Source organism: Pleurodeles waltl, chromosome 6, assembly GCF_031143425.1.
Source record: "Pleurodeles waltl isolate 20211129_DDA chromosome 6, aPleWal1.hap1.20221129, whole genome shotgun sequence".
NCBI lineage: Eukaryota > Metazoa > Chordata > Amphibia > Caudata > Salamandridae > Pleurodeles > Pleurodeles waltl.
The window spans coordinates 1,706,396,410-1,706,418,165 of record NC_090445.1 but is presented as its reverse complement, the minus strand read 5'-3'; the positions used below and the strand labels follow the sequence as shown (position 1 = coordinate 1,706,418,165).

The following is a 21,756-nucleotide window of genomic DNA, read 5'->3' as shown; positions in this document are numbered from 1 at the left end:
TCATCCAGACCATAAGGTGAGAGACTGCAAAATCTGTCGCACCTTTAGTCAAAAAACCCTCAAAGACCGAGAGGGTAGACTTCTCTTATGGCTGCAAAAACAGAAAGCCTTAGAGCATCCTTCATCAGACAGCGAAGAGTCACCACAAACTTCTCGCCCTCAGAAAAGAACAGGTGAGAGAGATAAAGGTGCGGATGAACCACCAAGAAAAATGCACAAAAAGACTAAACAAGTCTTAACTGAAGAGGCAGTTAAACATGGACCAAAAAAGGTTCATTCAGAACCTACTACGCCGTTACACCGGAAAAGCACCTCAAAGAAACCATCCCTGTCTCTGTCACCACAAAAAGAGTCAGAAAAACTCTTTTTGGTGAAAAAACAACCGTCGACGACCGCCCCGTCGACGACAGTGTCGACTGTAACAGCGACCACGGTATCGTCGACGTTCACAACACCATCCTCACCGATGATTATGACGTCGTCGCCTTTGTCATCGACGACGATTATTACTGCAAAAATCTTCAAAAGAGCTTCGTCGGCAACCACATCGTCGACAGCGGAGGCCTCCTGGGTTCACAAATCATCCAGGGCACTCCCATCTACGCAAACTACGTCGGCGAAGCGACCGTCGTCGCTAAAATACCCGTTGACGAAGGGACCGTCGACTAAGGAAAAGACGCAGTCATGGACGGAAGCGTCGACGAGAGACCCGTCGACGAGAGACCCGTCGACGACAGTACAGTTGACGACAGTACCGTCGACGAGGGAGCCGTCGACGAGGGAACCGTCGACGAGGGAACCGTCGACGATGGATCCGACGATCACCACAGCATTAACAGTTTACAAACCTTTGGACATTTCACCAGCTCATTCCTCATACCATCATGAGGACTCCACCAGATTCTTACCCCTTTCCCTTATTAATATAGGGGACAAGCCATCTGACATTTTGCCGATGCATACATCACCAAGTAAGGTGCTGCCATACCCACCGCAACATCTTTTAGACGATGAGGATGATGACGTTCAAGGAATGTTTGGGCCAGCTAGTAGCCCGTCCCAACTAAATGTCAAATGTCAAGAGTTTGATGAAGAAGAGGATCAACATTACCAGCATAGTTATGCTTCAACATCTTATCCACAGGCAAACCAACCATCGCCTCTAGCTATGCCTAGCACATTAGTGACAGATTTACAACATATGTTGAAGGACTACTATAAAAGGTTCCCACCGTCAACTCAGTCCACGCCACCTAGACCTCAGAGTTACCAGCAAGCTCAAACTACTAATGTTTCCGAAACGCCACAGGCTAGTAGACCTGTAACTAGCCAAGCTCCGGAAGCTTACCTCTCGTCTGACGACGAAAGGGAAGAGGGCGAGCTAGCAGATTCAGCGGCTAGTGAATGGGACGACTATCTCGTTCCCACACCATCTCCACCTCCAGCAGCTCCAGTGGATTCTCCTCCAGAAGACATAGGAGGTTTCCATAATATCATAGAGAGAGCGGCGAAACGTTTTGGCCTGGAAATTGTTTCCCATGAAACTGAGTGTTTTTTGTATGACTTTAAAGAGCCATCAAAGAGATCTGTAAGAGCCATACCTATTGTGGATTTCTTATGGCAGGAGGGTTTGAAGGCAATGAAAAACCCGGCAACAGTGCCTTCACAAATGCCAAGGCTAGAGAAAAAATACAAGGCCCCAGATGATTCTCCGGCCTGTTTAGTCTCACAACCGAAACCTGACTCGGTTATATCACAGGCGGCTCAACGACGATCCAAAAACCCCTCTACACCTATTGCGTCTCCCCCAGACAAAGAGGGAAGGAGACTAGACAATATCGGTAAGAAATTCTCCTCGGTTGCTGCAGTAACGGTCAAGGCGGCAAATTCCCTCGCCATCCTGGGAAGGTACGATCGGCAGATGTGGGCAGACATGTCCGTTTTTGTAGATTCACTGCCAGAAGATCTCAAGGTGGAGGCTAAAAAGATCTTGCAGGAGGGAGAAAGGGTTTCCGCAGAGATAATAGACAGTGCAATAGACATTTCCCTCACTGGCTTTCGACAATTAGCTGGAGCAGCAGTCCTGCGCAGACAAGGGTGGCTTAAAGCTACTTCATTCAGACCAGAAGTCCAGACTCGTGTTCTCGACATGCCCTTCGATGGAGAGAGTTTGTTTGGCAAACATGTCGATGATATGCTGCAGGCTATCAAGACGGATACCGATACAGCAAAATCCCTAGGTACCCTGCAATATAAAAAACTACCTTTTCGTGGAGCAAGGGGTAGAGGTAATTACTCCTTTCGAGGTGGATACCAACAATACAGGTCACAATATACATCTTCCTCCACAGGACCAGGACATCAGCACCATCAACAACAGCAGCATTATCGATTACCACCAGCCGCAGCTTACAAACATCCGGCTAGAGGAAGAGGAGCTGCCCGAGCAAGAGATACAGGCAGAAAGCAATGACCAGCGGATAATCTCAACACCTCCCCAATCAATATTGAAGGTCGGAGGTCGCATCAATTCTTATTTCCCCAAGTGGAAGGCTATAACATCGGACAGATGGGTACTAGTTGTGGTGACCAGAGGTCATACTCTGGAATTCATCCAAACACCACCGAGTGTCCCTCCATCGGGTACACCGCCTCTGAGGTTGAGCCAACTTCTCAGGGAAGTAAGGATAATGCTAACAAAAGGAGCAATAGAACCAGTCCCTTTATCTCAAAGGAACAAGGGATTCTATTCCCGGTTTTTCCTTCTCAGGAAACCCTCAGGAGACTGGCGCCCCATCCTGGACTTGAGAGCACTAAACAAGTTTCTAAAGAAACAATCGTTCAGGATGGTAACGTTGCAGGATGTCCTGCGTCTCTTAAACACGGGCGATTGGATGGCATCCCTAGACCTCCAGGATGCTTATTTTCATATCCCCATATATCGCAACCATCGCAAATTTTTAAGGTTCAGGGTAGGAAGTATGCACCTCCAATTCCGGGTTCTACCATTCGGTCTCAAATCAGCCCCCAGAATCTTCACAAAAATGCTAGCTCCAGTAGCAGCACATCTTCGCCAGGCAGGTATCCAGGTCTTCCCTTACCTGGACGACTGGCTTATAAAGGCACCCTCAAAATTCCAAGTAACAAATCATATTTCCTATTGCCTTCATTTGTTACACAGCCTGGGGTTTGTAGTCAACTACCAGAAATCTCAGATATACCCCAAACAAGAATTGAATTTCTTGGGAGCAATTTTGGACACAGTACGCAGCAAAGCGTACCCATCACACGAGAGGAAACAAAAGTTAACCTCGTTGGCAGACAACCTATCCAGAAAAAAGTTCGTTTCAGTCCGCATCTACAAATCATTGCTCGGAATGATATCATCGTGCATTCCGCTAGTCCCAGATTGCAGGCTCCATATGCGACCCCTGCAAGAGCAATTGGACATACAATGGACACAGGTCCTCGGCTCCTTCGAAGACAAGATTCGCATAACGCCTCTAATGAAGAACACTATGAGGTGGTGGGCGACTCCAACCAATTTCTCAAAAGGGCTGTCTTTTCTTCTTCAAACACCAAGTTACATAGTAACAACGGATGCCTCTCTCGAAGGATGGGGTGCACATTGCCAGGACCTGCAAATCAGCGGAATCTGGAATCAGCAAGAGAGCCAGCTCCACATCAATTATCTAGAACTCAAAGCAATACACTTAGCTCTAAAAGCTTTCTTGCCAAAGATACAATGTTCAAGCGTCTTAATCCGGACGGACAACATGACCAGCATGTTTTATCTAAACAAGCAAGGAGGCACAAGGTCCCTACAACTCTCGCAGCTAGCCCAACAAATTTGGACATGGGCCATCAAACACAATATTTCACTAAAAGCGGAGCATGTGCCAGGACAGATCAATGTTCTAGCAGACACCTTGAGCAGGACAGTAATTCCTTATCACGAGTGGGAGCTAGACCAGAAAACTCTCAATGGCCTGTTTCTATTATGGGGCAAACCAAACTTAGACCTATTTGCCACTCTCGAGAACAAGAAATGCCAGTTCTACGCAAGTTGGCTTCCCCAAAAAGATTCGTGGGGGAATGCGTTTTCGATGAGATGGTCAGGAGTTTATGCCTACGCTTTTCCTCCGATCCCGCTCATTCCGAGAGTCATCAGAAAAATGAAGACGGAAGGGTGTCGACTTCTACTCATAGCTCCCAGATGGCCCAGACAAATATGGTATACGGAGCTCCTCATGCTCTCTGAACGACCATATCTACCACTCAGACAGAGTCCGACTCTTTTAACGATGCACCAGGGACAAGTCACACACCCACATCCGTCATCTCTTCATTTGTCGGCTTGGCTCCTGAACACAATGAATACTTAAATCTCAAAATCTCCCCAGAGTGTAGAGACATCTTAGCAAAAGCTAGAGCTGACACTACCAACAAAACCTATAGACTTAAATGGAAACGGTTTTGTGTTTGGTGTGCAGCGGAAAATATACATCCTTTATCTTCTACTCCGGAACAGATACTTCCATATCTCCTGCTCCTGGCAAAATCAGGACTTGCATATTCTTCCATACGGGTACATCTGGCAGCAATCTCCAGATACCGCAGATCACCAGATAGACTCTCTTGGTGTTCCACAAGAATTGTCAAACAATTTATGAAGGGCCTTTTTCGGGTCTTCCCGCCAATTAGGAAACCCCCGCCTCTATGGTCATTGAATGTTGTGTTGATGCAACTCATGAAAGCTCCTTTTGAGCCGATCCACAAAGCTGACCTAAAATTCCTCGCATGGAAAACAGCGTTACTGTTAGCTCTTACTTCAGCAAAAAGAGTCAGTGACATTCAGGCTTTCACCATCAAACAGCCGTTCCTCCAGTTTACAAACTCAGGTGTCATCCTGCGGACAAATCCTAAATTCATTCCGAAAGTTCCCTCAACATTTCATTTAAATGAACCAGTCATCTTAAAAACCTTTTTTCCAGATCCGCAAACAGTGGCGGAAAAAACATTACATTTTCTCGATATTAAAAGATGTTTAAAGTTTTATCTACAGAAAACTCAGGCCATCCGCCAGTCGGATCAATTATTTGTAGCATTCGGCGGAACAAAGAAGGGACACGCGGTGTCCAAACAGACTTTAGCAAGATGGATTGGCCTGGCGATTCAATTCTGCCATTCAAAAGCAGGAAAGCCGCTCCACACCAAGGCGAGAGCCCACTCTACAAGATCGGTAGCCACTTCAGCGGCACTCTTTGCAGGTGTACCACTACATAGCATCTGTAGAGCAGCAACATGGTCCAGCCAACACACATTTACAAGACATTACTGTCTAGAGGAGACAAACCAGGTCGATACAGCAGTGGGACAAGCAGTGCTGAGGCATCTATTTCGTTAAGGTGAGCCTCTTACACATCCCACCACCACACTTGAGGTATGGTCATTAATGGTTCATTTTCTTCTACTGTTTAACGTGTCGTATTCTCCATAATAATAGCATAAACTGTGTCAGGATTTCTTGCCACACACATTTTATTGCTTTTATATTCGTATGTTTGTGAATATAAATATAATTATATGTAAGTGCATATTTAAAACTGAACTAATGTGAATCACATCACGTATAGAATTACGATGGAATTACAGTCAATGTAATTCAGTAAGTAAGAAAACATTACTGCTCGTTACTCGGATTCAAGCATGTGAATCTATGAAAGATCCAATACTGGAGAAGAAAATTAGTTACTAACCTGTAACTGCAGTTCTCCAGTATTGGTATCTTTCATAGATTCACATGCGACCCACCCTCCTCCCCTCAGAGGCTCCCCTATTATACAGATATTAAACTTCACACTCCTAATAGAAAATCTGAGGGAATTCAGCCTCTGTTGGGAGTGTTTGGGAGGGGCTGAATCCTGATTGGTTGATACTCAAGTTTGGGTCTTTTCACAAAACAAAGTGGATAGACTGTAAAATACCTTATGAGGCCTACTTGGGCCTACTGGTTTTATTTTTACTGACTTACTGCTTTTTATATATTTAAGTTTACCGTGAGGCTCCCACCTCGACGACGGGGATGATTCAAGCATGTGAATCTATGAAAGATACCAATACTGGAGAACTGCAGTTACAGGTAAGTAACTAATTTTCTTATACGTCGTCGACAACACCGTCGACGAGGGAAAAACATCTAAAAAGTGTAGAAAAGCTGACGCCAACCCACACATCACCTAGTACGGTGTCCTCCCTTGTGCCAGTACATCTTTTGGAGGGAGACGAAGACTCAGATGACGAGGGGCCTTTTGGAACAGCCCACAGTCCATCTCAACTGAATGTAAAGTGCCAGGAAGAAGAGGAATATGAAGAGGTTTATGATCCCCAGCTTTACTCAAATCAACAGCAATATCAACAGGGAGCATTTATTCCTTCCTCCCTGCTTACTGACCTCAGAGCGATGTTAGTGGATTACAACAGAAGGTTTCCTCCTCAAGGAGAACAACCTCCTCCATCGCCTATTTCTGGTGTTTCTACTCCGCATCAGAGGCCAACGTCCTTACATCTCACAAATGTGGCCACTCCGGACATGACAATTCCTCAGGACACCGACATCTCAGAAGGGGATCAGGAAGAAGGAGAGCTCATGGACACTCACTCAGAGTGGGACGAATACATTATCTCTGCTCCTCCTTCTCCTTCTCAATCGAAGGTGGAATCCCCACCAGAAGACATTGGAGGATTTCACAATCTTCTAGAGAGAGCAGCCAAGCGTTTTGCCTTACCATTACCTACTAAGCAAACAGACTGTTTCCTGTACGATTTTAAAGAGCCCTTTCAGAAGTCTGTGCGCTCTATCCCGATGGTGAACTACCTGTGAGAAGAGGGCCTTAAAGTCATGAATAATCCAGCTACAGTCACAGCAGTGCTGCCGCGTCGGGATAAAAAATACAAAGCTCCTGATGATGCACCAACATGCTTAACGGGACCTCCTCCTCTGGATTCAGTGGTAGCTCAGGCAGCTCAAAGAAGATCGAAGAATCCTCCTGCCCCGATTTCTACACCCCCAGACAAGGAGGGTAGACGGCTAGATAACATAGGGAAAAGGTTTTCTTCTATGGCTAGCCTAGTAGTTAGAGATGCCAACTCTTTGGCTATTCTGGCTAGGTTCGACAGACAGCTTTGGGCGGACATTGCACCTTATGTCACCCAACTGCCGGAGGATGCGAGATCGGAGGCAAATAAAACAGTACAAGAAGGTCAAAGCACGTCTGCAAAGCTTATAGACTGTCCAATGGATATAGCGACCACTGCTTTTAGACAACTCACAGGTACAGCTGTGCTAAGAAGGCAAGGCTGGCTTAAAGCCACCTCGTTTCGCCCAGAAGTTCAAAATAAAATCCTGGACTTAACCTTTGATGGCCAGGCGCTATTTGGAAAACATGTCGATGAAGCCCTACAATCAATCAAAACGGACACGGCAAGGTCATTAGGAACCCTGCAATATCGAAAATCGTCCTTTTGTCCTAGAGGGTGTGGCCAACCCTCATACAGAGGGGGATATCAACAACACAGGTATTCCACCTATCCATCATCTTCACAGCAATATCGTCCATACTACTCGCAAAGGCAGCCGCCACAACCAGCCTATAGTAGACCTGGCGGCTGTGGACGTTCAACCCGTCCGGCCAAAGATTTGGCTCGTAGAACCTGATGCTTTCAAGGTTCCGGCTACGTCCAGTCCTCCTCCTGTCACTCTGGGCGGGAGGATATCTTTATTCCTCAATCAATGGCAAACCATTACGTCAGACAAGTGGGTCCTACAATTAGTGAAACAGGGCCATACTTTAGAATTTATCCAGATACCTCCCTCTAACCCTCCCCGCAGGACTCCTTCAAGATACCCTCAACAACTCAAAAAGTAGATCGACAAGATGCTTCTCAAGGGAGCTATAGAGAAGGTGCCTCGGGCCCAACGAGGAACAGGATTTTATTCCAGGTTCTTCCTCATTCGGAAAAAGTGGAAGGATTGGAGGCCGATCCTCGATTTAAGGGAACTAAATGTCTACCTGAAAAAGCAATCGTTCCGAATGATCAGCTTGCAAGATGTCCTTCTGCATCTCAATCAGGGAGATTTTATTTCTCCACTAGACCCGAAAGAAGCATACTTCCACATACCCATCCACCCTGCCCACAGAAAATACTTGAGATTCACCGTAGCCGGGAGCCATTATCAATACCGTGTCCTTCCTTTCGGACTGAAATCAGCCCCAAGAATATTTACCAAATGTCTTGCACCAGTCGCAGCCTTTCTCAGAAGGAGAAAGCACCAGGTTTTTCCATACTTAGACGATTGGTTGATAAAGGCAAAGACTTACGCAGGAGCGCACAAGTCAACAAAAAAGTGCGTTTCCTTACTAACCAGTCTCAGATTCAAAATCAACTGGGAGAAGTCCAACCCTCTACCAGCACGCAATATTACCTTTCTAGCAGCAAGACTGAACACAGAATCCGCCATGGCATGTCCCACGTTAGAGAGGCAACAAAGATTACTGACTCTAGTAAGTTCCATACAGAGAAGAGGAAAGGTTACTGTCAGTCTGTTCAAGTCGCTGTTGGGCATGATGTCTTCATGCATACCTCTGGTCCCTCTGTGTCGGCTGAGGATGCGCCCCTTACAAGAGCAACTAAATCGTCAATGGCTCCAAGTATCAGGCACTTTCGAAGACCAGATACAAATAACTCCGATAATGCTCATAACTCTGAGATGGTGGTCTCAAAGGCATCATCTATCAATCGGCCTTTCGTTTCTACAGCAACCAGCCCCGTGGACCATAACAACGGATGCCACACTGGAAGGCTGGGGAGCGGTGTTACAGGATCTGCAAATAAGTGGCAAATGGCCACTGCATCTGGCATCAATGCATATCAATTGGCTGGAACTCAGGGCAGTGCACCTGGCCTTACAAGCGTTTCTCCCCAGGATCTCTGGATCGCAAGTGGTAATAAGAACGGACAACACCACTACGATGCACTATCTCAACAAACAAGGAGGCACAAGATCTCTCATTCTCTCCAGGGAAGCCCAAGCGATCTGGAACTGGGCCTCGCAGCAAGGCATCACACTATCAGCGGTACACTTGCCTGGAATAAACAACAAGACAGCAGATGCACTCAGCAGGCAGAAATCGGACTGCCACGAGTGGGAGCTAGACCAGACAGTACTGAACCATATTTTTTCCCTGTGGGGAACACCAACGGTGGACCTGTTTGCGAACAAAGACAACGCCAAATGCCGGTTCTTCACAAGTTGGCATTACCAGAAGGAATCTTGGGGGAATGCGTTTTCGATAGTCTGGTCAGACATCTTTGCTTACGCCTTTCCTCCCATTCCGTTGATCCCCAGGGTCCTCACGAAGATGAAAACAGAACCGTGCACTCTGATACTGATAGCTCCATACTGGCTGCATCAACATTGGTTCGCGGAACTTCTCCTTCTGTCAATCAAACCTCTTATTCCACTGGAGCCATCACCTCAATTACTGACAATGAACAACGGCCAGGTTCGGCACCCCGATCCGCAGTCAATGCGTTTATCAGCCTAGCTCCTCACCACAGAGAGTTCGCGCATTTGAATATCCCGCAGGACTGCAGGGATATTTTGTCAAAAGCCAACAAGATGTATCAGTGTAAATGGAAAAGATTCTGTGCCTGGTGTCATCAGCGACAGATTGACCCTCTAGTCTCACCACCAGAGGAAATATTGCCGTATCTGTTACAGCTAGCTCAATCTGGCCTAGCACACTTGTCCATTAAAGTTCACTTAGCAGCTATAGCTGCATACAGATGTTCAGATGACACACCCTCACTCTTCTCTTCTCGGCTGATTAAGAGATTTTTGAAGGGGCTTTTCAGGCTTTACCCTCCTTTCAGACCACCGCCTCCTTCGTGGAATCTGAATATTGTCTTGGCACAACTGATGAAGCATCCGTTTCAACCGATCCATCGTGCTTCCCTCAAGTTCTTGTCATGGAAGGTTGCCTTATTGGTAGCTCTTACATCAGCTAGGTGGGTCAGCGAGGTGCAAGCGCTTTCCATCCAAGAGCCATTCCTGCAGCTTAAATACGACAGACTGCTAATGCGCACTAACCCGCATTTTATTCCAAAGGTTCTGTCAGACTTTCACATAAACAAACCTTTAGTCTTCAAATCTTTTTTTCCTCATCCATCTACTCCGGCTGAGAGGGCATTACACTCCTTAGACGTTAAAAGATGTGTTCAATTTTATTTGGACAGGACTAAATCTTTTCAACGCTCTAATCCAGTTATTTGTAGCGTACAGTGCTCCTAGGAAGGGGTACCGACTATCCAAGCAGAGTATATCCAGATGGATCGCCTTAGCCATTCGCTTTTGCCATCAAGCAGCGGGCAAACCTTTGCAATCATCTGTGCATGCTCATTCTACGAGAAAAGTCTCATCGTCAGCGGTACTGTTTGCCGGAGTACCACTACAAGACATTTGTAGGGCAGCAACATGGAAGATCTGTCATACTTTCACGAAGCACTACTGCTTGGAATCTCTGTCTCAGGGAGAGGTAGCAGTAGGCCAGGCGGTTCTCAGGAATCTCTTCAGGTGAAGGTGAGCCATCTCTCCTCCATCCCTCCATCCTAGAACAGTTGTGCACATTGTTTATATTTCTATATAAAAAAAAAAAGAAAAACAGAAAGGTATACAACGATAAAAGAACGTTATGACAAACACATAAGTGGTCGGGTTTAAATCAACAGTCATGTTACCGTAGTGTCTTATAATAATTTTTTACTGTGTCTCTTGGTATTTCGTCATGTATCTATACATGTATATCTATATATATATATGTATGGGTGTATACTTATATAGTTGCATATATATATGCAGGATGATAAGGTTTTGTGTGTCAGTGTTTTTCCATTAAAGATGTTGGCATATTACAATGTGCATAGCTATTGCTCTCTACTCTGATTCAAGCATGTGAATCTATGAAAGTTCCAATACTGGAGTAAGAAAATAAGTTACTTACCTGTAACTGTAGTTCTCAAGTATTGGAATCTTTCATAGATTCACATGCAACCCACCCGCCTCCCCGGAGAAGCTCACTTCACCTCTTTTTCTTTCTCTGTTTAACATATTGTACGCACTTGTGCTTGGAAAATCTGAGGTGCTGGAGCTTCTCTCAGGAGTGTTCTGAAGGGTTCTGTCGCCTGATTGGTTGAGGCTCAGGTTTGGTCCTTTTCACAAAATGACTCTGATAGACTGTGAAATTGAAGAGGCCTAAGGCCTTTTTTCTCTGTTAATATATCTTGACATTACTTGTGAAAATTATACCGGGGACTCCCATCTCGACGACGGGGAATGATTCAAGCATGTGAATCTATGAAAGTTCCAATACTGGAGAACTACAGTTGCAGGTAAGTAACTTATTTTCTTTCTGGCCACAGAGTGCACAAAGGCACTCACCCCATGTGGTCAGAAACTCATCTGAAAGTGGCAAGCTGGCACAGACAAGTCAGTTACACTAACAGCAGAGCTGGCATATAGGGGGCATCTCTAAGATGCCGTCTGTGTGCATTTCTCAATAAATCCCACTTTGGCATCAGTGTAGGTTTATCGTGCTGAGAAGTTTGATACCAAACTTCTCAGTATACAGTGTAGCCATTATGGAACTGTGGAGTTTGTTTTTGACAAACTCCCAGACCATATACTCAGTATGGCTACCCTGCACTTACAATGTCTAAGAATTGACTTAGGCACTGTAGGGGCATAGTGCTCATGCAGCTATGCCCTCATCTCAGTCTGTGGTATAGTGCACCCTGCCTTAGGGCTGTAAGGCCTGCTAGAGGGGTGACTTACATATGCCACAGGCAGTGGGTTGTGGGCATGGCACTCTGAGGGGAGTGCCATGTTGACTTAGTCTTTTTCTCCCCACCAGCACACGCAAGCTATGAGGCAGTGTGCTTGTGCTGAGTGAGGGGTCCCCAGGGTGGCATAATACATGCTGCAGCCCTTAGAGACCTTCCCTGGCCACAGGGCCCTTTGGTACCAGGGGTACCTTTTACAAGAGACTTAACTATTAACTATGTGCTAGGGCTGTGCCAATTGAGGAGACAAAGGTACAGTTTTAGGGAAAGAAAACTGGTGCTGGGGCCTGGTTAGCAGGGTCCCAGCACACTTTCAATCAAAGCTGGCATCAACAAAATGGAAAAAGTTAGGGGGTAACCATGCCAACAGTGGCATTTTCCTACCGTGGCACTCGATAACAAAAGACAAATAGGTCTTGAATATTGTTCCGAATGGATATTTTCTTGGAATCACGTCCCCTCCTCCTTCTGTTCCACCGACAAAAACATCACTGTATCAACATTACCTGGTACAGAAAGAAGTCAACATTCTGTTACAAAAGCAGGCTATAGAGGAGGTTTCACGTCACCAAAAAAGACTAAGGATTTATTCCTGTTCTTTTCTGGTGAAAAAGGAAGGACCAAAGCAAGAATTCAGACCAATTTTAGACCTGCGAGTACTGAACAAATGCATACAAAAAGAAAAGTTCAGGATGCCAGCACTACAACAGATCTACCCACAGCTGCATCAAGGAGACTTGATGTGTTCGATAGATCTTCAATGACTACTTTCACATCCCAATTTCCACAAAACATCAGAAGTTTCTCTGTTTCAAAATCGGATCTCAACACTATCAATACAAAGTCCTACTTTTCGGCTTAAAATCAGCTCCACGAATGTTTGCTGAATGTATGGCCGTAATCACAGTGTATTTAAGGAAACAAAAGATCTCCGTTTATCCTTACCTGGATCATAAGCTGAAGAGCTTTTCACCATCAGAGGCAAAGTAGCATTATCAGATTTGTGTCAAAACATTAATCAGTCTAGGTCTCCAGGTCAACTTCTGAAAGTCTACAACATGTGCAGTCCAAAAGCTATAGTACCTGGCAGCATTACTGATTTCACAATCTGCAAAAGGTTCCTGTGGAGGGTAAACTATTATCAATCAGTCTGAAGTGTCGCAATCTTCTACAGGCTCTCCATCCATCAGCAAAAGTAATTGCATTTCTACTAGGGTTAGTGTCCTCCTGCATCTTAATAGTCCCTCACGTAAGACTACACAAGACCTCTGCAGCAATGTCTAGAAGACCAGTGGAATCAATTTTCCAACTACTGGGAAGACCAGCTGACTATCCCAGGCTTCACATCAGTCTTTCCCATGGTGGTCTCAACGGAAGAACCTGCTAATTGGAATACCATTGTCAGACACTAATCACAGATACTTCTCTCCAGGGATATGGAGCTCATATTGGCTCCTTGCAGACTCAGGGAATTTGTCAGACAAGGAGAAGACCGATCACATCAATATGCTGGAATTGAGAGCAGTTCATTTAGCTCTAAAGTCCTTCTTCCTTTCAATAACAACAAACTCCTTGTTCAAGCCAACAACAATAGTACTCACAATTGTCCTTTTGTCGCTCGAGGTCCAAGCCATTAGAAAATAGCTAATAGCCAGGAATTTAACAATAACAGCCATGTATCTTCTAGGGCTTCAAAATACCCAAGCAAGACCCTCTGTTGTTCTTTCCATGAAACTCATGACTGGATCTTAAACAATGAGATCTTATATGAAATTTTTCAAGACTGGGGATACTGACTAGTAGATAGTTTGCAGACAACAAAAAAAATCAAGATTATGCATCCAAGTTCATCCAACCAGGGTCAAAGGGGAATGCCCTTTTCATTAATTGGCCAGGAAAATTTCTCCCAATTCCTGTCATACCAACAGTGAATGTCCGAATGTACAGGTCCGAAACCAGGATGATACCAATAGCACCAGAATGATCTCAGTGGTGGTTCACAGACCTTCTATACCTGTGAGAACAACAACAACAGGAGATAGAGAGATTGCCTTGCAGACAAGAACTCCTGTACAAGTTCGGAGGACAGATACTGCACCTCTTACATCCATCACTGAACGTGACAGCATTGGTCCTGAATTCCTTCATTACAGGCATTTAGATCTCTCTCAAGACTATATGAACATTTTAATGGAGGCTAGCAGACCTTTTACTAGGAAATCATATGCTTTTAAGTGGACGAAGTTTTATTTATGGTGGATTTAAAACTAACACAATCCAGCCCTTATGACGAGAAGATGTGGTTATACCTTATTGTCTCTAGCTGATTCTGGCTTACAATTTTCTTCTATTAAGGTGCGTCTTGCAGCTGTTACCCCCTATAGAAAATCTGCTTCACAGACATCTTTTGTTAAAGTCCTGTGATCAAACCCTTCTCTTCTGGAAAGGGCTTAAGAATGTGTTCCCTCTAATTAGGTCATCATCCCTTCTGTGAGAACTCAATGTTGTCCTTACCAAATTAAAGTGTCCCCCATTTGAACCTATCCATAAAGCATCTTTGCAACATCTCTGTGGACATCACTTCAGCACGTAGAGTTGGTGAGATTCAGACTTTGTTCTGAAGAACCACACACGTTTTTTCATGCTAATAGAGTGGTAAAGAGAACTCATCCCAGCTTTCTTCCAAAGGTAGTTTCAGTCTTTCACATTACTCAGAATATCTCACTACCGATCTTTTTCCCTGGCCCATGCACCCCAGCTGGAAAGTCTTTACATTCTCTTAATGTTAAGAGTACTGAAGTTCTGCTTAGATAAAACCAAACATATACAGAAATTAGATCACCTCTATTAACTATAGCCCAGTGAGAACATGTTTGGCATCATCCAAGCAAACGGTTTCTAGGTGCATAGTTTTGTGTATAATTCTGTCAGACCAGCTAGCAAAAATATCCTTACCTTCTAGACCTAAGGCACATTTTACAACGGGAAAAGCTGCAACTACAGCTCTACTAAGATATGTTTGTATTTCAGAAATATGCAAAGCTACTAGATGGTGATCTGTTAATACTTTTACTAAGCATTATAGTTTAGATTCAGATGCTAGAGCAGATACTCAAGTAGGACAGGCTTCTTTGAGGAATCGTTTTGGGTAATCATTCGAGCTGCTTTTATTTCAAGTCTGCACTTTGTGGGATGGGCTTTCTATTCTATTCAGTGGTTATGATTATTGATGAGGGTCCCCTGGAAGAAAAGGAAACTGTGTTTACCTGTAATCCTAATTCTCCATCAGGGGAATCCTCATCAAAGTCCTATGCAAACCTCCCACTTCCCCGGACAGAAATTATAATAGCTCTCAACATATCTGTCACCCAGGCTTCATAATCACCCTAAAAATGACCTTTGCCTAACTGTCTCCTGTGGGGCATGATGGGATACAGGGGTTAAGTTGGGTTTCTTAAAAGCATAGTGTCAGTTCTTTCTTTACTATTGCTTTGAATGGCAGCCTATTGGCAAACAATGTCTTATATTCCCTTTCCTTTTCCTTTTAATAAAGGTTTATGAAATACTTTCTATAGTCCTTTTTTATTAGTGACATGATTTTCTGTGATTGGATAGCTTTTTAAAACAAAGTCCCAATGTAATTTGCTCATTTGTAGCCTCTCTATAGTCTGCACACTCACATACACCCATATACATACATACATATATTTGTGTGTCTGAAGTACTATGGGATGGTTATTAGATTTTTATTGTTATCTATATAAAATATTATAAGAAGTGCTCAGGGGCCCCCGCACGAGTGCGGGACTAATCAGTGCTTATGACTTTGATGAGGATTCCCCTGGAAGAGATATAGCATTACAGGTAAGCAACTTTTTCTTCTTAAAGGAAAGATGCATACAACCTATTAGAAGCCACGTTCCCCCTTTAGTAGTTGGCCATTTTTCTTTTAATGTTTTTTCTTAAGAACAAAGTTCTAGGGGTTCATGACAGAGAGCTATAATTGTAGGCAAGTAATATTACTTTTTCTTGCCTTCAACTGTGCCTTTCCTGATGTCAGGGACTACGGTGTTGAGTTATAGCCCCAAACGTGAGTTCACCTGGTAGGTGCTGGAGTTGATGTTTGTTGTTTCCTGGTTGGCTTTCGGGTATAACATTACAAAAGAGGCCCAGCTAAAAGAACTACCACAGAATGGATAAGAAAAAGGATTTTCCTGTTAGAAAAACCCTCACCCACCAAGGTTACCCCTTGGTGGCATGCGTCATCATTGGGTTTCTTCCCATTACGCTATGGAACGGGGCATGCTATGACCTACGAGATACGTGGGAGCACTGATGTAGTCTTGTGTAATGTTATATAGGCTATAAGGAGGACAGACTCAGCCCCACAACCTCCTTGTCCCTCTTTTTGTATTTCGGGTAAGATCACCACAAGAGTAAAAAAACAGCACAAGTCAAACGTAGGACAGACATTTCCTCTGCTTCCTTTGGTATTGGATGGGCCCTGCACCAGAGGTTTTCTCTTGTTTGCAAGGTCAGTGAGATTTTGTCCTTATCACTTGGAATGTAGGGTTGGGGACATGGCCTCATTGTCCTTTGTGTTAAGAGTTGTAAAGCCCTTCTTCCAATTAGAATTTAAGAACAGTAAATAGCTTTGTGGTGCACAACTGCTAACACTACTGGTCTGGAAAAAAATATACAAAAATTAAGGTAAAAGCTTATGTCGAGTTCTGTGGAATAGCTTACCTATAAGGAGTATTTTAACTGAGTGCGGGGAATAAAATGGCTGGGCAGGCTATCTGTAATGTGATCTCAAAGAGCATGAATGGTACTTTTCCACAAAATCTTCACAGAGGCACTGAGTGGTGGCCAGAATGGGGTTTCTTGGAGCTGAGAGACAGCATCCCCACTTCTCTGTATGCCAGACTGGGGTCACTTCAGTTCTCTTGCCTAGGAGACCTGTCACTGCGAATAAACCTAGAGCTTGCTTGCATCTAGTGACGAATGTACCAGGCAACACAGTCTAAGGGCTGCTTTGAGTTTCACAATTTCTTTATTCAGACTTCAGCCCCGATATTTCAGCATCTTCATAAGGTCAGTAAAGGGGATGCCTACTCACAGAGCCCTATGAATTTCTGTGATGGGTTTTCACCCTGTGTGAATCAGTCACAAAGGTAAAAAGCCAGCATACAAGGACCTGTTGCAAATGCGTAGTCATTGTTCGATCTTTCATTATAGATTACTGACCAAAATATTTACTGCAATCACAGCAGGTCAGACACATTACTGTGCAAATACCCTTTCTCCCTTGCTTTTGCCTGTGATATTATAAGGTGTTAAAATACTTAGTTTATGATTTAATAGAGCCAGGACACTTAGAGGAATATGCAGACAAGAGCGTTAGCAGTCCGAGTGGTATGATGAGGAGCACTGAAATTGGAAATGTTTCTAATATGAAAGGACAAATCTGTCTGGGCCTGGATGTTTATTGACTGAGTGGTTATTTTCATTAAGTGGGATATTTCCAGTTGGGCTTTTAAGCAGTGTGCTGAGCTAACAGAAGAAAGGGTTAATTAGAGGCTACTGGTTTGAAATTGTAACCTGAAGTCAACAGATGTTTATCTTTCCATGAGATAAGGTGATGCACATTGGCTATATTAATGGTGCCAGGTGGTTATCAGAATTTTACACCTGATCAAGACAATGGCTTTGAGGAGTTACACAGTATAACCTTTAGCTTTGTGGTTTTGTTTGGTGTGTCAGAGCCTTAAGACCTTGTGAAAAGCCCTACATATTGTTTCTCACTTAGGAGAGGATTCTGTTGGCCCCATTCTTGTATCACCACTCTAGTCACACTCACATGTCCTATGTCACTTTCTTCCGTAGAGTCTAAGAAAGGTTTAGTTCCCCTCCCCCCTGAGTGCTGTTCAGATAAAGAGATCTCTTGCAGTTCTTTTTCAGGGCAGGGTGGGGGCAGAGAGCACAAGCGGCTGAGCAGCAGGAAGCAGAAACCTTCGCCACAGACTATGGAGCTGAGGAGCAGGAAGGAGAGACTGCGACTGGAGAGAGCTGTTACAAAGGTACCAATGTGTGGGGAGGTGCAGATTTAGTGGGGTGCCTAAGAAATGTGTAATCTTAACTGGTGCATTTCAGTTACGTCTTTTTGACAATGTTAATTGAAAGACCTCTTAGGAGGTAAAGATTTAAAAAAAAAAAAAAAAAAAGACCAGAAATCCTACAAAATGTGAATGGAACTTATGCTTTTGTGGAGGTTGATTGTATGAGAATATATAGATGCAAAGTGTGTATTGTACAATGGGATAGGTGGATAAAAGAGGGAAATAAATTTGTAGGAGCAGGCATATAAAGCAGATGAGGGCAATTACCAGTTCTGGATGGTGAGTGAGGGTAGGTAACATTTAGCTACAGCATACTGAAGAAGAGGAGTAATTGCTTGGAGCGGAGGAAGGGCAGATGATAGTTTAATATGATTGACAAGGGAAGTCATAGGTGATGATCAAGGGAAAACAGCGAAAATGTCTTGAGGAGTAAATTCATCTTTGTGAGATGATTTATTAGCAAATATATTGCCTTCAAATAATCAATGCAAATGTCATTGATTGGTAATGGTAAAATAAGTCATTAATTTTAGATTCCTGGTTTTCAGATGGTTAACGAGGATGTCATTGGTGAGAGATAGTTGATGCTGAAAGTCATTAGATGAAGAATATTCTCAATAAATGTATGTGAGTAGTATGCATTGTAGACCACTTACTGTGCACTCTCTTCAATATAGTGTTGGGTTCAGAATAGTTTGCAGCATTTGTAGCTGTAGATCATGTCCCGTTCACATTCTTGCCATCTAGTGTTGGGCATGGCACAGTACAAGTTCTTTTTCATTGAGCTCACCTTAAACTCGCAGTGCAGCAGGGCACTCACTTCACCTCCTATGAATTTTTTGTCATAGGGTGAGATGTGTTTAGACTTCTATGCTAGCATTGTGCATCAGTTCACCATTTTTCTCCAGTATTGGATCTTTCATAGATTCACATGCTTGAATCATCCCCGTCGTCGAGGTGGGAGCCTCACGGTAAGTTTAAATAGATAAAGCAGTAAGTCAGTAAAAGTAAAACCAGTAGGCCCCAGTAGGCCTCATAAGGTATTTTACAGTCTATCCACTTTGTTTTGTGAAAAGACCCAAACTTCAGTCTCAACCAATCAGGATTCAGCTCCTCCCAAACAGTCCCAACAGAGGCTGAATTCCCTCAGATTTTCTACCGCACGTCGTGTGAAGGGAGTCTCCCTGAGCTCTGCTCAGTTTTTTCCTATTTTCTGATTGAAGATTAGTTTTTTCTCTCAGGAAACTTGCTACAGCTCTACTATGTCTGAAAAGGCAAAAAAGGGTCTGTTCAGAGATTGTGACACCTGTGGGAAGAAGAGACTGCATGTTGATGACCCCCACAAGAAGTGTATTTATTGCCTTCATCCAGACCACAAGGTGAGAGACTGCAAAATCTGTTGCACCTTTAGTCAAAGAACCCTCAAAGACCGGGAGGGTAGACTTCTCTTATGGCTACAAAAACAGAAAGCCTTAGAGCATCCTTCCTCAGATGACAGCGAGGCATCATCACAAACTTCTCGCCCTCAGAAAAGAACAGGTGAGAGAAGCAGAGGGTCGGATGAACCACCAAGGAAGGTGCTAAAGAAGACAAGACAAGTCTCTATTGGGACGAAAAAGGATGTTTTTCATTCAGAGACATTTAAACATGGGCCAAAAAAGGTTAATTCGGAACCTACTACGCCTTTACACCAGAAAAGTAGCTCAAAAAAGCCATCTCTGTCTCTGTCACCACAAAAAGAGCCAGAACAACTCTTTTCGGTGAAAAAACATCTGTCGACGACCACCCCGTCGACGACTGTGTCGACGGTAACAGCGACTACGGTATCGTCGACGTTCACAACGCCAGCCTCACCGATGATTATGACGTCGTCGCCGTTGTCATCGACGACGATAATTACGGCAAAAATGTTTAAGAAAGCTTTGTCGGCAACCACATCGTCGACAGCGGAGGCCTCCTGGTTTCACCAATCAACCAGGGCACTCCCGTCTACGAAGCACCTCTCAATGAGGTTCAAGAAGGCACTGTTGACGACGGCACCTACACGACCGTCGTCGATAAAGTACCGTCGACAAAGAGACCGTCGACAGAGCATTCGCTGACAAAGGACCCGTTAGTAAAGACGCCGCCGACGACGGGAGACCCGTTGACGAAGGAACCATCGATGAAGGAACCGTCGACGACAGAACGGGCCAATAGAGAGCCATCGACGAGGGAACCGCCGACGATCATATCATCTACACCATTAACAATATACAAACCATCCTACCTGGATACTTCGCCTCACCATTCCTCGTACCATCAGGACGATTCCTCCAGATTCTTACCCCTTTCAATTATTAATATAGGGGACAAGGCGTCTGATATTCTTCCGATGCATACCTCACCAAGTAAAGTGTTGCCATACCCACCACAACATCTTTTAGAGGATGAGGACGACGACACATACTCGCAGAACGACGGAATGTTTGGGGCAGCTAGTAGCCCGTCACAACTCAATGTAAAATGCCAAGCGTTTGACGAGGAAGAGGATCAACAGTATCAGCCTAGTTATGCCTCAACATCTTATCCACAGACACAACAACCATCGCCCCTCGCTATGCCTAGCACATTAGTAACAGATCTTCAATTTATGTTGAAGGACTACTATAAAAGGTGTCCACCGTCAACTCAGTCCACGCCACCTAGACCTGAGAGCTACCAGACACCTCGACAAGCTCATATTACTGGCCTTTCCGTAACGCCACAGGTTACTATTCCTGTAATTAGCCAAACCCAGGAAACTTGCCCCTCATCGGACGACGAAAGGGAAGAGGGTGAGCTAAGAGATTCGGCGAATAGTGAATGGGATGATTACCTCGTCCCCACACCATCTCCACCGCCAGCAGGTCCAGTAGATTCTCCTCCAGAGGACATAGGAGGTTTCCATAATCTTATAGAGCGAGCGGCGAAACGTTTTGGCCTTGCAATTGTTTCTCATGAAACCGAATGTTTTTTGTACGACTTTAAAGAGCCATCAAAAAGATCTGTACGAGCCATACCCATTGTCGATTTCTTATGGCAGGAGGGTTTGAAGGCAATGAAAAACCCAGCAACAGTGCCTTCACAAATGCCAAGACTAGAGAAAAAATATAAGGCCCCAGATGATTCTCCGGCCTGTCTAGTCTCACAGCCGAAACCTGACTCTGTGATATCACAGGCGGCTCAGCGACGTTCCAAAAACCCCTCCACACCTATTGCGTCTCCCCCGGATAAAGAAGGAAGGAGATTAGACAATATTGGCAAGAAATTCTCCTCTGTGGCCGCAGTCACCGTTAAGGCGGCTAATTCCCTCGCCATCTTGGGAAGGTACGATCGCCAGATGTGGGCAGACATGTCTGCTTTTTTAGATTTACTGCCATAAGACGTCAAGGTGGAAGCAAAGAAGGTCTTGCAGGAGGGAGAAAGGGTCTCCGCAGAAATAATAGACAGCGCAATAGAAATTTCTCTCACTGGCTTTAGACAATTAGCTGGCGCAGCAGTCCTGCGCAGACAAGGATGGTTAAAGGCGACTTCTTTCAGACCAGAAGTCCAGACTCGTGTTCTTGACATGCCTTTCGATTGTTAGAGTTTGTTTGGCAAACACGTCAACGACATGTTGCAGGCTATCAAGACGGATACCGATACGGCAAAATCCCTAGGTACCCTGCAATATAAAAAACAACCTTTTCGTGGAGCAAGGGGTAGAGGTAATTAC

The 21,756-nt window shown here is 44.5% G+C and overlaps 1 protein-coding gene across 3 annotated transcripts in view; it reads left to right on the top strand.

The window, feature by feature from the left end:
- The window catches only part of PHF1 (PHD finger protein 1), a 607,606-nt gene that overhangs the window by 474,592 nt on the left and 111,258 nt on the right, over positions 1 to 21,756 (top strand). For all 3 annotated transcript variants that reach the window (XM_069241858.1, XM_069241855.1, XM_069241857.1), the window contains exon 12: positions 17,852 to 17,981. In XM_069241858.1, coding sequence (XP_069097959.1) covers positions 17,852 to 17,981 — 130 coding nt within the window. The remainder of the gene's footprint in view (positions 1 to 17,851; positions 17,982 to 21,756) is intronic.